General features: G+C 44.1%; 1 protein-coding gene across 22 annotated transcripts in view; it reads right to left on the reverse strand.

The window, feature by feature from the left end:
- Positions 1–45: 45 nt before the first annotated feature.
- Positions 46–15,273, reverse strand: part of LOC114769588 (neurobeachin) — a 206,101-nt gene continuing 190,873 nt past the window's right edge. For 9 of the 22 annotated variants that reach the window (XM_028962754.1, XM_028962750.1, XM_028962752.1 and 6 more), the window contains 10 exons: positions 11,167–11,256; positions 8,862–9,054; positions 8,084–8,155; positions 7,823–7,978; positions 6,946–7,116; positions 4,378–4,479; positions 3,652–3,848; positions 3,272–3,423; positions 2,403–2,486; positions 46–809 (listed from right to left, as the gene is read on the reverse strand). In XM_028962754.1, coding sequence (XP_028818587.1) covers positions 764–809; positions 2,403–2,486; positions 3,272–3,423; positions 3,652–3,848; positions 4,378–4,479; positions 6,946–7,116; positions 7,823–7,978; positions 8,084–8,155; positions 8,862–9,054; positions 11,167–11,256 — 1,263 coding nt within the window. In that variant the 3' untranslated portion in view covers positions 46–763. Of the gene's footprint in view, positions 2,487–3,271; positions 3,424–3,651; positions 3,849–4,377; positions 4,480–6,945; positions 7,117–7,822; positions 7,979–8,083; positions 8,156–8,861; positions 9,055–11,166; positions 11,257–15,273 lie in introns of all 22 variants that reach the window. The other 13 variants (XM_028962766.1, XM_028962770.1, XM_028962762.1 and 10 more) reach the window with 3 other exon arrangements.

Genomic DNA, 15,273 nt, shown 5'->3' on the forward strand with positions numbered 1-15,273 from the left:
TAAATAAGTGCAAAAAAGACATAGAAATAAATGATCAGTCAGCAATTATTTTTGAATATTTTATTATAAACACAACAGAAGGAAATCATTTTAACTTATTTTACAATTTTCAATTTAGATATATTGGCATTAAGTTAATGTTTAACAGCTTGAAACAAACACATTTGTGTGTAAATAATGATGCTTAAATGTGCGACAAATCAATAAAACAGCAGGTAAACACGTTTATTTTAGAAAATAACAAAATCAATATTTCCACTAAAATAATATGTAAATAATAACAATAAAAAAAGTCTCAACATAAATATGGTTTCATTTAGCAAATCTCTCTCTTATCAAGCAAGTTGCCCAATATTTCAAATAAAATGCAAACCAGAGAAAGTAAATGTTCAAATAAAGAACACCGTACCACCCCGTTGCTGCAGCAGCTTCTTGCATGCAAAGCTAAAAGTGTAGAGTCTTTGTACAAACACAAATGGAAAATAAAAAAGGCAACCAAAAAAATTATCTAACATTTGCATATCATATGTTTTAAATGATTTTTTTTTTTCAACTGCAACTCAAACCTATGTTGGCAATGTTCTGTGTAACCTTAATAAAACATGGATACAATAGCATTTCCGTCCAAAAATAGTTCAAAATCATTTTTGGATAACTACAACCTGTCTGACATTTTGATTGTGTGTATCTAAACTGTTTACATGGTAAAATGCCCATAGCCCAGACGTGTTCCGTGTCCACAAAGGTCTCTAACTCATATTGCTTATTTTCCGGTGGTTCGGAAACTGAAGTCGCACTGGCTTGTGATGCTGATGTGGAGAAAAAAAAAAAAAAAAGTTAACGAGCTTGTATGATGCACAGCGGGAGTTCCGCCCATCGCCTCGCGCTGTACGAACAGGTACCGGACAAAAAAAACCCCACCTTTCACTTTGTTCCCCTCTCACAAAACATCTCACAATTCCCATCTTATGCCTTTAAGCTTCAGCAAAACAATGTGTACCTCAAAATTTTTTTTTACAAATTTGTTCGTAAGCCAGGGATGCCAAGGTTCGGTCCTGGAGATGCTTTTTTTCTTCTTTTTATCAACGAAACACCTCTTTACGATGTAATAAAAACTACAAGTTCTGCAGCGTTGTTTCCTGGTGGGCAGGTTGGCAGGACTGAATTTGGGAACCCCTGTTTCAGGATGCAGAACGTAATTTACATATAAGACAGCATCCAGCTACTTGTTCATACATCGTTTCTGCTTTAGCTTTCCGGTGTATACAGTACTCGTATTTGCAAGTCTCAAGTCATGAATAAAATTACACATACAAGACGGCCTAATAGAAAATTAAAGGAAAGGCTCCTGCTGATTATATTTGTGACACATCGTGGTGAGGAATGACGGCTTTTCACAAATGACAGGACACCGAGTGGCCCAGCAGTGGAAGTGGCCTAGAAACATCTACATACTCATTACAATAAACAAATGGGGTGTTTTAGTCTTCGGTCGACGTCGGATGTCAGATGGACGAACCAGTTTACCACATAAAAGACCCAACAGACGCAAACTATTTATTGAATCGGGAATCAAAAGGGTGGCCAATGAGGAATGGCAGATTATCACAGATATGTGCATTCTAATCTAACAGTTGTAGCAATTCAGAGCAGTTTTTTTTGGGCTGAAACAAGGTCATTATCTCAGTTCCAATAATATGATCTACACAAAATAATTCATAATCATAATTTTTTGTTTTTTAAAAAAGAAAGAAACGGGAAAAAGAGAGAGAGGTTCCAGTGACATTAACTTGTGCATCTTGCATACAAATCTGCACTGTTAGATTATTTAGCTGTTTACAGTATAATTTCCATGGTCTGGAACATAGATAGGATGATGGAATTACATTAAATATCTCATATCTTCTTGAAATGGAACTTACGTATAATCATGATGAACTATCCATTTTTTTTTTGTTTTGTTTTTCTTTCGTTACTTCTGGTCTTTCCACGTTCTCCATTCAAGGTTTCGGTTCTTCTAATGTTTAATGACAGAGCGCTTCGTTGGCTTTTGGGCGTAGGGTAGAAAGAAGATATTCAGAAAGTCACTCGCGCAACTCTGCTGTATGTCTGGATGCGTTTCGTACAGAGAAGCCCCGGCCCACCCCCGCGAAAAAATACAACGGAAAATAAAAACGGCACAGTTTGCAAAAGTCTCTCCGCGCTCCTCCACGTCCCGCCGTCTCGCTCCGTTTGATTTTATTGTGATTTTTCTTTTCTCGTGACTACATCTTGCTTAGACTGAGTTCTGTGGTTGTGCCCCCTTTGTCCACATATACGGCCGCCGCCGCCACTGAATGCGTGCCCTCTCCCAGTGGACACGTCCCCCCCCCCGGGTGGAGTCCTGTCAGTGCTCTTAGTACCTGTTCTGGTGCTCATAGTGCCACCGATTGAAGTCGATGTTGAACGCCACAATGCTACCAGACGCCATGCCAGTGATGAGTGTCCTGTTGATGACATGAAGAGCAAAGACCAAGACCGTCAAGACCAAAACAAGTCAAGTGTGTGTGTCGGTCTAAGCCAAAATTAGCCATTTGGTGAGAAAGCAGCCTATTACTGACCCCTCTGCTACAAAATGATGCTACACTCGGGGTCACTCATAAATGTGACACGAAATTGAGCTGGTTGCGCCCCGAGGCACAATTTACAGTGTCGGCCAACGGGGAAACATCCCGAAGGGCCTTAATGAATCTGGGTGCGCTAGCAGCACTTTGCCATTCCCAGTGGCCCAGCTTTAAATTCCAACTTCACAGTCTGCCTTTCTAGTGATTTATTTAACAAGACTAATGTTCGGAGCCCCACCCTTACAAATGTGCCTGCCAACACACATGCATTACACCACAATTAGTTCTGACCTTGGCTGAGAGGAACTTCTCAGCCAAACTTCTTTTATTAGGTAAATGTACATCAGAACAGCTCTTAATAAACACCCCCCTCATCTACAGTTGCTGAAATAAAGACGAAAACTCAGGTTTAAAGACTTCCTTTTGAAGTTTCTGTATCCGTATGTAGGCCTTCACAGCCTCTCTGGGTCTCCATGGCAACTGGATTCCATTTGAGGAAAACAAAGCGGGAGAAGAGCACCGTTCCCCTCAAATGTGTGCTGACAAGCACGAAATGAACCAGGGCTTTCATCTCCAACCCAGACCCGCTCATATCGCTGCGCTAATAATGCAACACCCCCCTCCTTCTGCCCACCCCTTAAAGCTGCAGCATGCTCCGGCCATCTCACCTCTGGTCATGTGACAGGTCCATGGCTCGAATGCCGGCGTCACAGCCCGGGTAGATGTAGAGCTGTTTGAAGTCGCAGGCCTGCCACACCTCCACCACACCATTGTCCCCTCCTGTCACCAGGTTCTGTCCGTCGCTGCTGAGGAGAATGGCCTGGAAGAGAACGCACACGTACAGGATCAGTCCTTCTTTATGATGATGATGAAGAAGAAGAAAATACAGAACAAGCGACACAAAATAAAACCGACCAAGCAACTGGTATAAAAGTATAATGATATCATTATGGCCAGATGGCCAGAAGGTTTTATTGAAAAAGTAACCTGTGGTTCATCATATATGACGACATTTGGAATATTATGGAGGATTCGTGATCAGACTGACCCGTGTGGAGTCGCTGATGTCCATCTGGGCCAGCAGTTTGCCGTTGATGCTGAAGTTGCAGAATCGGCCCCTCTCATAGTAGATGATGCAGTGGCCCTCACTGGACACGGAGATGAGGCGGGGCTGCACACAGTTCTCGGGGCCCTCCAGGGCCCGCAGGAGGTCCCCGGTGATGGTGTGGACCAGACATGGCCCCTCTGCCAACACACAAGTCAACGGCCGTGATAATCACATCAGCAAATATGCAACAGATGTGGAGCATTACAAATCATATTCCACATGCATCTACATACAACAAACCTACAAACTAGAAATATTGTAAATAGGGGTGTGTATTGGCAAGGTGACATGGGTCACGATACGATTTTATCATGATATGTTGTGATACTTTACATATTGCAATATTCTACAGTTCGCTAAATATGTAAAGATCTGTGTGGATCACATTACATTAATAATTCAGACAAAACAACAGAACTGAATTTTGGACTAAGTTTGTATACACAAATATCAATATTTGATGTCCCTGTATCGATACAATTTCACAACATAAAATATCATGATATATTGCTGTATCAATATTTTCTAACATTCCAAATTGTATATATAGGGCGGCATCATCTTTTGACATTGTACTACAAATAACTTCAATAGAAGCTAATGGTAATTATCATTACTACTAGTAGTAGTATAATCTAGAGCAGTCAGCGTTTCTGATAGACTGACCTCTGGCTCCACTGATGACCAGGCCCAGCTCTGCACACACTGACACACACACCACCTCATGGTCGTGGCCAGTCAGGACGGCCCGTGGGGCCGGGTAGTCACCTGCAGAACAAAACAAAGAAAAGTGTTGACAAAATATATACATATCTCATTTTATGTTTTTTCGTTATTTTTATAACCATTTACGTTGGTAGATTCTCACTGAAGGCATCAAAACTAAGAATGAACACATGTGGAGTTGTGTCCAAACTTTTGGCCTGTGCTGTATTTTACTCTTTATTCAGTTGAATAAAATCAGTTGCAAAAGTCTCAGTTATTCTTGCATGGGACTTTTTAACCCTCAAATTATCTCTGCAATTATCTCCAGTTTCATGATTCATTTAGTGTGTCACTTCAACAGCGGTGGCGTCCGGAGCGCCGTGTGTTAAATAAACCGGCCACAGGAGCGCCGCCACACGGACCCTGACACGCAGCTGCTTGCAGCGACGGCCCTTTTAATTGTCATGGAAATGCGTCGGGTCCCAGTGGTGGCCCGCGGGCAGCCGGCTTTTCCTCCCCTGTCACATGATTGATGATGGAAAGGGGAAAGGTTAGTGAGCTATTTCCAAATGCACCTGGAGACGACCACAACAGCTGAGGGGCGCTCTGGCCCACAACAGTACTCCATCATAGGCAGCATCATCGCTGGAGAAAACCACATTAGAGACCAGCAGGGATGATTTTATTTTTCTATTCATGTAATATAAAGTTTAAAATGATAAAGTTTCACTTTAAATGTGTAATACACGTAGCATGTCAGGAGAATGTTTTCATGTGAATCCAATTTTCATGAAATGAAATGGGAATAACAAAATCACACACATACTCTGGCACTTTACTGCCGTTAACTCAATTAGAGCAATGAGGGGCAGCATCATCATTAGCACAGGGTCTCTGGAGGACATTATTTCAGTCGCCTCCACCCGTTCCACCAATCAGGCGCTGCTGTTTTACAGGTCACTACCATGGGAGATGAGCAACCAAAAAAAAACATCCACCAGGGTAAATGTCTGTGTTTTCTCCTCCGTCTGTCTGGCTTCAGCGCTGATGGGCATTGCAGAACCTGGACCAGATTGAATAGTCCTGGCCAGGCTCTGATCAGCCGGTGCCCGTCTGGCACAGCAGTCGGCCTTGGAGCTCGCGCAGGCCGAGCGGTGAGGGGACATGTGTCAGCCAGGCCCCTCAGGGGAGAGGAACCGCAGTCTCTCCCCTTCACCTACTTGCACCTCTCGTACAAAGAAACACAATCAGGTACGCGTCAAGCTATTCAAGACCCCGGCGAGGCCCCCAGGGGCCAGTGGGATTGCAGGATTGCAATTATGCTGAGCAAATTTACCCCCCAACTGAGAACCTGGGAGTCAGAGCCCCCGACTATAGTGGAAGTGATTTTAATTATCAGCCTTTTAAAGCTCAGAGCTGGCCCGTTTTTTTCATTCAGGACACCCGCAAAATCAATTTTTGCACCGGGCGCCAAGGGGAACGACTTCCAAAAGAGGGTCTTTGAGATCAGACAGGCACCTCTCGCTCTGACGCCTGCCATTGTTGGAGGTATAACACGCATGAAATGAGCCGCGTGCCCGGCCCTTTCAGACGAGGGACAATGCAATTACCTTATGGGTGGAAATGTAATTTCATGTGTTATATAGGCTGGCTGAGCCACACACGCCGACTCATTCTCACATATGGCATCCTGTTGCGGACTTTTACCACACCGGGTGAAATGTGTGGTGAGACAGCACCGATTGGCCAGCTGAACCCAGAAGCGGGAAGTAAGCGAGCGCAGATGATGTTCACTGCTCACTACTGACACTGAAAACAACAAAGGCCAACAGGGCCAGAAACCAGTAGAGTGCAATTCCGAGAATGGCCAGCAGAGTGCACTGTCGGGAGCCCTTTCACATTTGCAACTGCTTGTTCTTTGCAAAGTGCTCCTGTAGAACTCCAGTGTTATGCTGTGCTTTAATCTATAACTGCAATTGCGTTTTAACTGAAGCCAAGTCACGCAAATATTTTGAATTTTGTTTTAATTGCTAGCTACAATTTAATACAACAATACTGTAATAAATGCATGGGCATTTAAATGGCTTTATAAAATTGTATGCATATGATATAATAACCACAGCGGCATTAGAATAGCCTCTGGCTGTGTGCTCTGACATATCCTCTCATCCTTTGTCTGACGAAGTTGCTTGGTAGGCACTCTCGCCGTGAATATACTGGGAATTGTGTTTTCCTGCCGCAGCAACACAAGCGGATCTTGTGCGCTGCTAATTGGAGGCAACCAAGCCGAAATTCTTAATTAACTGTCTGAGCTGCTCTGAAGTTAATTATAAAACACTCCTAAACCAGTACTCCTGACACTTAAAAACGACTTATCTACACACTCTCTCTGTCTCTCTCTCACACACACACACACATACACACACAGAGAGAGAGAGAGAGAGAGAGAGAGAGAGAGAGAGAGCACCATTATATGTATATATGTGCTTATTTACATGGTTTTGGGTGGAATAATAAGTGCTGACTCACTGTTGTTGGGGTTGTCTCCGATGATATGGTGGCGTCCACTCCAGTACCAAAGCAACAGAGTGGCGTCCCTTGATCCAGACACAATGTAACAGTCTCCCCCGATGTAGGACTCAGAGCGCGCCAGACACGTGACCACGTCCCAGTGTCCAAACACGATCTGAGTTAGCTTTCCTGGGAAAGGAGCGGTTTCATTTATTTCTCCGTTTTTATAGCCCATAATCACAATGAGTGTGCTTCAATGGGCACACTTAACCCCCCCTTGGAGGAGGCAATTCAGAAAGCAAGAGTGAGCATGGCACATGAAAGGGTGGTATTAATTAGTCCATTATCAAAGTATATTGATAATAAAACAAAATTCAACACAAAATTAGGCCCTGCATTCCTTTTCTAAAACGTACAATTAAAGTATAAAAAGCACCATTAAAATGGCAATTAAAAGTGTAAATATGAAAAAAGGCTTTTTCTTCATGTACCGCCCCAATTTAAATGACCTCCTCCAGTAGACGGTCGTTAACACACCATCAAAACAACAGGCTCACTCGAGTGCCAGTGACTGTTTCCCAGCAGCCCCTCTATAACCCATTTCTAATGAAAAGCAAAGTAGAAAGGAAGTAGAAAAAATTGTTGGAGGTATAACTACATCAGTTTAGTCAAGAAATGTGATAAAAATCAGGTTAATTGTAATATAGGGGATGTTGTTAATGTAATACAGTTGCTAAAAAGTTGAAATCTTGCCTTTGTTCGTAATACGCAAGCACACTGAACTTTTAAAAATGATGTACCGTAATTAATTGACACACGGTCACATGACTGCACCAGGAAGTTCACAGGGACTTAATGAGTTAGTATTAAGGATTAAATGCTGGATGTGCCGTACCGGTCTCAGAGGAGTAGACGCGGAAACTTTTGTCCCAGAACCCACAGACCAGGATGTAGCGATTATCTGCCGTAACCACGAAGCAATGGGTGTTGATCTGTATGCTCTGGTCCACCAGGTCGGTGATCTGTCTTTTGTTCGTCCCTGAATTGTTTGCTGCAAAAAAAAATGGACATAAATATGACAGCATCGTTTAAACTTCCAAAATAAAATTGGATATCGGACCATGAGACTGTGACAGTAAGCACTGCTGGTTCTCACCAATCAGAGAGTCCATTTCGATTGGAAGGTGATGGGCTTGTTCAAGCGAGTATCCAGGAGCTCCTCGTAGACCTGAGGACAGACACACACACATCAATTTTTACTGCGCACTCCCACATGCACACTGCCGTGGCAAAATCTGTGCCATTGACCTCTGCCGTGGCCACGGGGAGCATTTGGAAGTCCTCCAAGAAAACATTTCCATGCGACCAAATTGATTTCTGTTTTAGGCCGAGTGTCAGGGAGACCAGAGCTATTACACTCCAGAGGGCGGCTGCAGCCTGGGGGGGGGCGGGGTATCGCGCAAGCAGAACAACATGCTGGGAAAGTACAGCCGCCTTGTTACCACCATTAACGCCAGGAAGGCGAAGCACAGGAAGCGCCCGGCGCTCGCAGCCGCGTTCGTTAGCATGGCAACGCCCGGCTGGACGGGTGGTAGCAGTGGGCACGTCTTTTGGTGCGGGGTGGTGGTGACAGATGCAGAGGTGTTCCATGTCCCGTGTCCCTCCCCGAAGGCCTTTGACCCTGAGGCGAGTCCATTTCCTGGTCAGGGGGGGATCGTGGGTAATGCTGTTCACACGTGCGTGAGAGCTGGAGTCGATATTACGGTACCTGTGAGTCTCAGGCCCTGCTACAAACATCGTTTTATTGGACACAGCTCAGTGGGTGGTGCCAAGTGTGGCTTCTGCCATTCCATTTACTTTAATGAAGGTGTGACGTGTGTGTGCATGTGTGTGTGTGTGTGTGTGTGTGTGAGGCCGGCTGCCTCTCCACTCACCCACAGTATTGTGCCAGCGGTTCACAGCAAACAGGCGGCTGCAGGTGACGGTGACAACGGCAGGTATGGTCAGGTGGGGCAGGGTGTTGGCTGCTACGTGGGTCACTGGGGAGTTGGAGGGGAACTTGAGCACCATGATGACATCCTGCTGCATCTGGTCCTTGAACATGAGTGGACTCTGTGGAAGGAAACACTGTTGAGCAGAAGAGAGAAGAAGACCAGAAGGAGGAAGAAGAGGAGGAGGAGGCAGAGGAAAAGACAAGAGGAGAAAAGGGCGGGGCGTTCGAGGAGAACGGGGATAGAGGGGAGGAGAGAGGAACAGAATGGAGAGAGGCCATTAGTGTGGCAACTGGAGGAAAAAACAAGGTGTCAAAATTGAGGAGGAGGACACAGGGTGGCCGTCAGTCTGAGGCTCCTCTACATCCAACCAGACTGAGGACGCATGGAATGTTCTGAAGTCAGACAGGGAAGGAACTGGTCACAGAAGGACAAGGAGAAGTGGGGGCCAGCGAGTGCTGATCATCACACAGACCTTCAAAACATCTGAACCAAAGCAGAGCAGGAAACTCATTTCACACCTCAGATCAATTCCTTCACATAGACGCATATAAAGGCGTTAAACCCAAGAGTTACGGCTCATAGCGATAATAGAGACCACAGGTCACCAAACTATTAATACATGAACTTAATTATTATTATTATTATTCTGAACATTTTTGTGAATTTAAAAATATTTTTTAGGAGGTGAGAGAATGTATCAATTACAAAGATTTTTATTGAGAACTCATTTTTTTGTGAATTTAAAATAATTTTGAGGAGGTAAGAGAATCAGGTTCTGTCACTGTAGATGTTTCTTTCTCTCTATAAAACACTGGTATACTAAAAAAATAATATTTAATGGATCTATTTCTTCATTGTCTAAATTTTGTGTTTAGTGTAAATTGTTTGTCATGATGGCAATAAATAATGTGACATATTAATGCTATCAGCATGCGGTAGGCCTTGACTAAATCATTAAATGTAATGGGTAAAATTGCGAGGCAAACCTGCTGTTCTCCAAGTTTGGGGGGTCACAGAAAAAGACAAACTGGTCTGTAATGATGTATTTGCCAAAAAATTCAAATGTCTTAATGGGTTACAGGAGCGAAAAGTATGACAACATTCATCCAAAATCAGTGTCATTGTCAATTTCAGAGAGCCATTTAGTCTTTATGCTTTTAAAGCAAACCACTTCCCCCGATATTATATGCAGTTATATAATGCATTCATGTCACATGTCAGACTTTTGCGAAGTGGTCAGTTGTGTTTGCTACAGTGAATGAACATTTTCCAACAGCTGCATTGCAGGGCAGCGGGGTTTAACTCGGAGCTCTGGCCTGAGCAGCACAAACGACTTTCCCACATCGCCGATTCCTCAACCACAAACACACTCCCATCTGCTGCTGAAGAGAGAGCTGAGTTAAAAGGTCTCTCTGGGTATTGACTTACAACAAAGCGTCGCGCTGGGAAACGGCAGGTAAAGAGAGAGGTCAGATAAAATGGGGAGGAAAGAACACAAAAAAAAAAGAGCGGAAAAGGGGAGAAAATATAAGAAGACTGCCTGTGTACGCTGACGTTAGGCTGTACGGGGCTTTAATTGGGCTTTGGCAGGAACCCGGGTGTCCGGGTTCAGCAGAGCGCTGCCCTCACAGTGCTGGTGGAGGCCCATCTGTTTTCGTACGAGGTGTTTGGTGGAGCTCTGTGCACGGACTACCTGAAATAACGTCTTCTGACACAACATCTGCATGTCACATTAACATCGCGGTTTGGGTTACCTTATGGGCTGTGATGTATGTTGCCTTTAGACGTGGACTTTATAATGGCGAGGGCTGGGGGTGTGTACGTGAGTGTATTTTTTACTTATGGCGAATTGAGACTCAGAAAGACCCTTAAAGCATCAGGTGCTGGGAAATGAGAAACAGAAAGTGGCCCTCGACCTGGTGAAACACTTCACTTCCTGCTACAGAGGGTCGCAAATGAGGGCCACATTCTTTTCCCCGTTCCTGACCACTTCTCATTAGTACTTTTCAATGGAATATTCATACAATATAATTCTACATTTGGTGCACATACATAAACCTGCAGTATTCCAGCTAGTACTGGGTCTGGCACAAGGTCTGCACTTAAATAGCTAAAAAATATATGTCTTGCCTAGGTTTAATGTCCTATTACCATACAGTGTTCATAAAATACATGCAACACCTCAGAACAGCGGAAAAGTACTACGGAAAAAATAAATAACTCCCAGTGTGCTTTGTGGTCTCACCAGGTGCATGGCGGAGCTGCGAGGAGGATGTGGCTCAATAAGCAACTGGGATGGCGTCTGTCCAAAGCCCTGGATCTGCACCTCCATGGCCTGCAGGGGAACGAGAGAGAGAGAGAGAGAGAGAGGCCGCTGTCACATTCTATGTGTGTCAAGCTGATGGGTCAATGCACCACTTGAAAATGCAAGCAACCCAACCATGCCTCTGAGGGGGCGGGACAGGGGGTGAGAGGTGCAGGGGTTGGGAGTTTTGGAGCGGCGTTAGGGTGGTACCCCCATTTCCCAACCCTCAACCAAGCCTGCAGAGTCATCCAAGTGTTAGTATGGAAGAGACATGACCCCCCCCCCCTCCTGTTAGCATGCTCCACTTAACCATTCCCATCTCCCTGCGCTGAGCAGTGCGCGGCCCGACGCTAACCCAGACTGACACTCTGCTGGGACTGCAGCAGCCCAGCAGAGCACAGCACAGACCTCTAATTTATCTCCCTCTCACACACACACACACACACATGCAAAAGTACATTTGTGTACTCATCCATGCATTGATCACACATCTCTCACATACACACACACACCTTGTCATGTACACAGGCAGGAATGCCCTCTGTCACTCACCCACACACAAATGTGCAGAATGCACGCATGTACACACACACACACACACACACACACCGTTAGCAGTTCAGAGATACCTCGACGAAGGAGGTATTAAAGAGGAAAGTGTAGCAGGGGTCTCTAAAGAAATATGGGTCTGGAAGTGTCTGATTGAGGAGCGAGGGGACAGTCGTAGGGGGAAAGAAAGCAGGAAGCAGACAATGAGAATTAATAGGGCGACACATGAAGGAAAGAGAGCGAGAGGGGTGGGGGTGGGGGTGCATTGATGGATGTGACTGGAGCTGCTTCAGCCTCAGAGGGGAGCTTGTACATGTCCGTCACTGCCACCTGCCCGACGCCACACACATCATTCAGTCACTGTTGCTACTACAAAAAAATCGGTATGAAAATTAGTATGAACACCTAAAAGTTCTACTTTTTGCATGGCTGCAAAAAAGAACTGGAAACATTACCAATGAACAGAGCTTTTTTGTCCAATATGTTGGCCATTATTCAGGCATGTGGCCACCAGCTCTCAGCCTGGCACTTGGGGTCTCGGAACAGGCTCCACGTCAGGCACCCATCACATTTGGCAACCATTAAGCATCAGTCAGTGGCGCTGCAGTGCGCCATCCGTCAAGCAATAACCCGCTCGCATTATAGCTATTTTAGGTTAGGCAGGGGCCAGGGGTCAGCATGTCTGCTCAAATAAAGTAATCTGATACAGAGATCAGAAAGAGTCGCTGAGCCATGTGGAAAGCATCACTCCGTCCCCCCCAGTGCAGGCTCTCCAGAAAGCGGGGATAAAAGGAGCGGAGGATGGCGAACGCCGGAGCAGGGCGAAGAGGAAAGCGCCCTAGCTGTTCACCTCAAAGCTGAGTAGCTCATCGGCAGATCAAGGTTATCTCCAGGTTATACTTCCTCGCGGCTGTCACAACACGTCAGCCGCCGCCCCCGCTTCAGCGCCTTGCTAGTCTTGAATACGGATCTCAGACACTTAACAGACAGTTAATTAGTTTAAGCCACTTAAAAGCCGGCTTTCTTGGCTGATAAGAGGGACCTTATTGCATAAGCCAGATGCCGAGTTCCCCCCGAAGCAACAGCTGCTGCGCTCGGATGAGCACAAAAGCCCCATCACCAGGTATTGCCTGTCAATCAGAGCGCCTACCGGTGGCCGAGTCCGGCTGAGGGACTCTGAGGTGAGAATGGCGGGAACTTCCACAAGTAGCAGTCTGATTACAACCTTTATTTTTATCTCTCTATTACTTTCTAAAACATTAAAATACGTTTTTTTTTTTTTTTACTTCCTGTGCGGGTCTGACCTTTTCACGGAGAGGGAAAATTCATCCTAGCCAGAGACAGGAAAACAGCAGGATGAAAAAAAAAAGGTTTCAATGCACACAACAGCAGGTCATACGGATCACACCAGTTTTGGGTCTTAAGGATTAATCACGATAATAACCATTTAAAAAAATGTAATCGATTGACAGCCCTGTTTGATTTACTTCTTTTGCTAATCCGTTGTCACCTGTCAGGCGTGGGACGTACCCATACTGCACCTGGCCGCTCCACCTGCTTATTCTGAAATAGCACAAAAGGATAAGCAGTGAGTCAGCAGTTGTTATGTGCACGTGTGTGAAATTGTTGGGCGAGGTCTCGCTCCGACACACGCTAGTTCCAGCGAAGAGAGGTGTGAGCGCCACCTCTGCATGTCTGGCAGTAGGAGGGAGGAAAGAAAAAAAGAGCTTGGCAAAAAACGAGCCATATGGCAGAAAGCTGTCAGTCCACAACAGATCTATTAATAAAGTCGAGTGCATCGCACGTCAATCAGTCCTGTGGGAAAAGATCAGGAATGAAGCAGCGCAGATTCCTCGCAACAAACCTCAAACACGCATAAAGAAAATGACTGATGACTGTGTTAACACCTCTCCGAGTCATATCTGATTTCAGGAAGCCCGGAGAGCTCCATACACAGGCCTCTGTGCTTATTACACTCGATTAGAATCGAAAAGGACAGGATCTCTTCAAAAGCTGTACTCATACAAGCCTAGAGATAAAAAAAAATGCTTAAACATAAAGCCTACTTCTGATATTTTGGAATTCAGTCACTAGTTCTGTTTAAAAAAATAGGATCAATAGATGCTTTGCTATTATTGTTTCATTTTTCCTTTTACTTATTACTAATGTTGTTTGTAAGCTTTATACTAATAATATATTTGTTGGAACATTAATAACCACAATTCTTTTATAACCTTTATATCAATAATTACCTATGTATTTGTTACTCCATATATGCATTTACACGTTTTACCCCCAAAACACCTTGTTATGACTGCTGTTGCTGCTACGTGTCAAGTGGACAATATATGTCCAAGACAAATCAGGATGAACAGTGCAATAAAAATAATGGGGTTGTTTGTTCTTTTTACATCCATTAATAACCAACCACCTCAAGACAATTTACAAGTATTACCAATTAAAAGCAAATTCTGATGTCAGGAGGTGTTCACAGATTCATAGAGTTGATGAATCTGCTAACTATTCTTTTGGTTTTAAGTTCACAAATGTATTCATGAATAGTAATGGCTGGTGTGGCAATTTTCACACACCTTGTAAATATTGGTGGGCAACTTAACAAGAGTGGTATTGGATGAATCGATTGGTTGGAAATATTTTGGGGAATTGTACATATGCTAATTAATACTGTATTTACAATCCCCGCTGGGTCGAGAAGAGTGCGCTGCACCCATGTGACCACGATTGCTTGATCCCCATTAAAGCCGATTGCTGCACTATTTTGACTCTGGTTGTTTTCTGTCCTAGTCAATTTTCAGAGCAAGTTCTTAGGATGAAACCTGCTATGATGAATATAAAAGCTATAAAATACAGAGACAAGTGTGGGAAAGAGTCTCAGTGAGGGAGTGGTGGGGAGATGACCTGGTCTTATTTTTTTTTTTTATATATATATTAAATAATAATAATAAAAAAAACCCTGCAGACAGTAAATTAAATAAAAATCAAATGGAAAGCAAATTAGTTTATTTCTCACGAGTCTAGTTGGGCAACCTCTAATTTTTAAAAAAATGTCCGCATTTCTATACTGGAAAAAAACAGACAATCCGCAGACAAAGAGCATCCATTTGAAAATTATTTAAATACGAACTTAAACGTTGCAGCATCTGAATCGACCCTAAAAATCTTTGTGTAAGCATTGTCTCTGGCTAGAATGAATTTTCATCCATTATAAGTTAGACCCCAAATCAAAAAAACGGAACACAACTGTGTAAACTGCTTTTAATTGATTTAATGTATTAACTATGTATAAATTGACCGTGACTAACATGTTAATTTAACCAAATACTACAACACATACTAAGAATGTGTCTGCACAAAGGAAAAGCATTAAGCATTCTGTACGTAAATTTAGTGCCGCAACAACAGTCTTGTCTGTCAGGGGAACGGCAAGACGAGGTTACGGTATGTGGCAAAAGTGGCCTTCGAACAAAGTCTCCCTGA

Source organism: Denticeps clupeoides, chromosome 19 (assembly GCF_900700375.1).
Source record: "Denticeps clupeoides chromosome 19, fDenClu1.1, whole genome shotgun sequence".
In the NCBI taxonomy this organism is placed as follows: domain Eukaryota; kingdom Metazoa; phylum Chordata; class Actinopteri; order Clupeiformes; family Denticipitidae; genus Denticeps; species Denticeps clupeoides.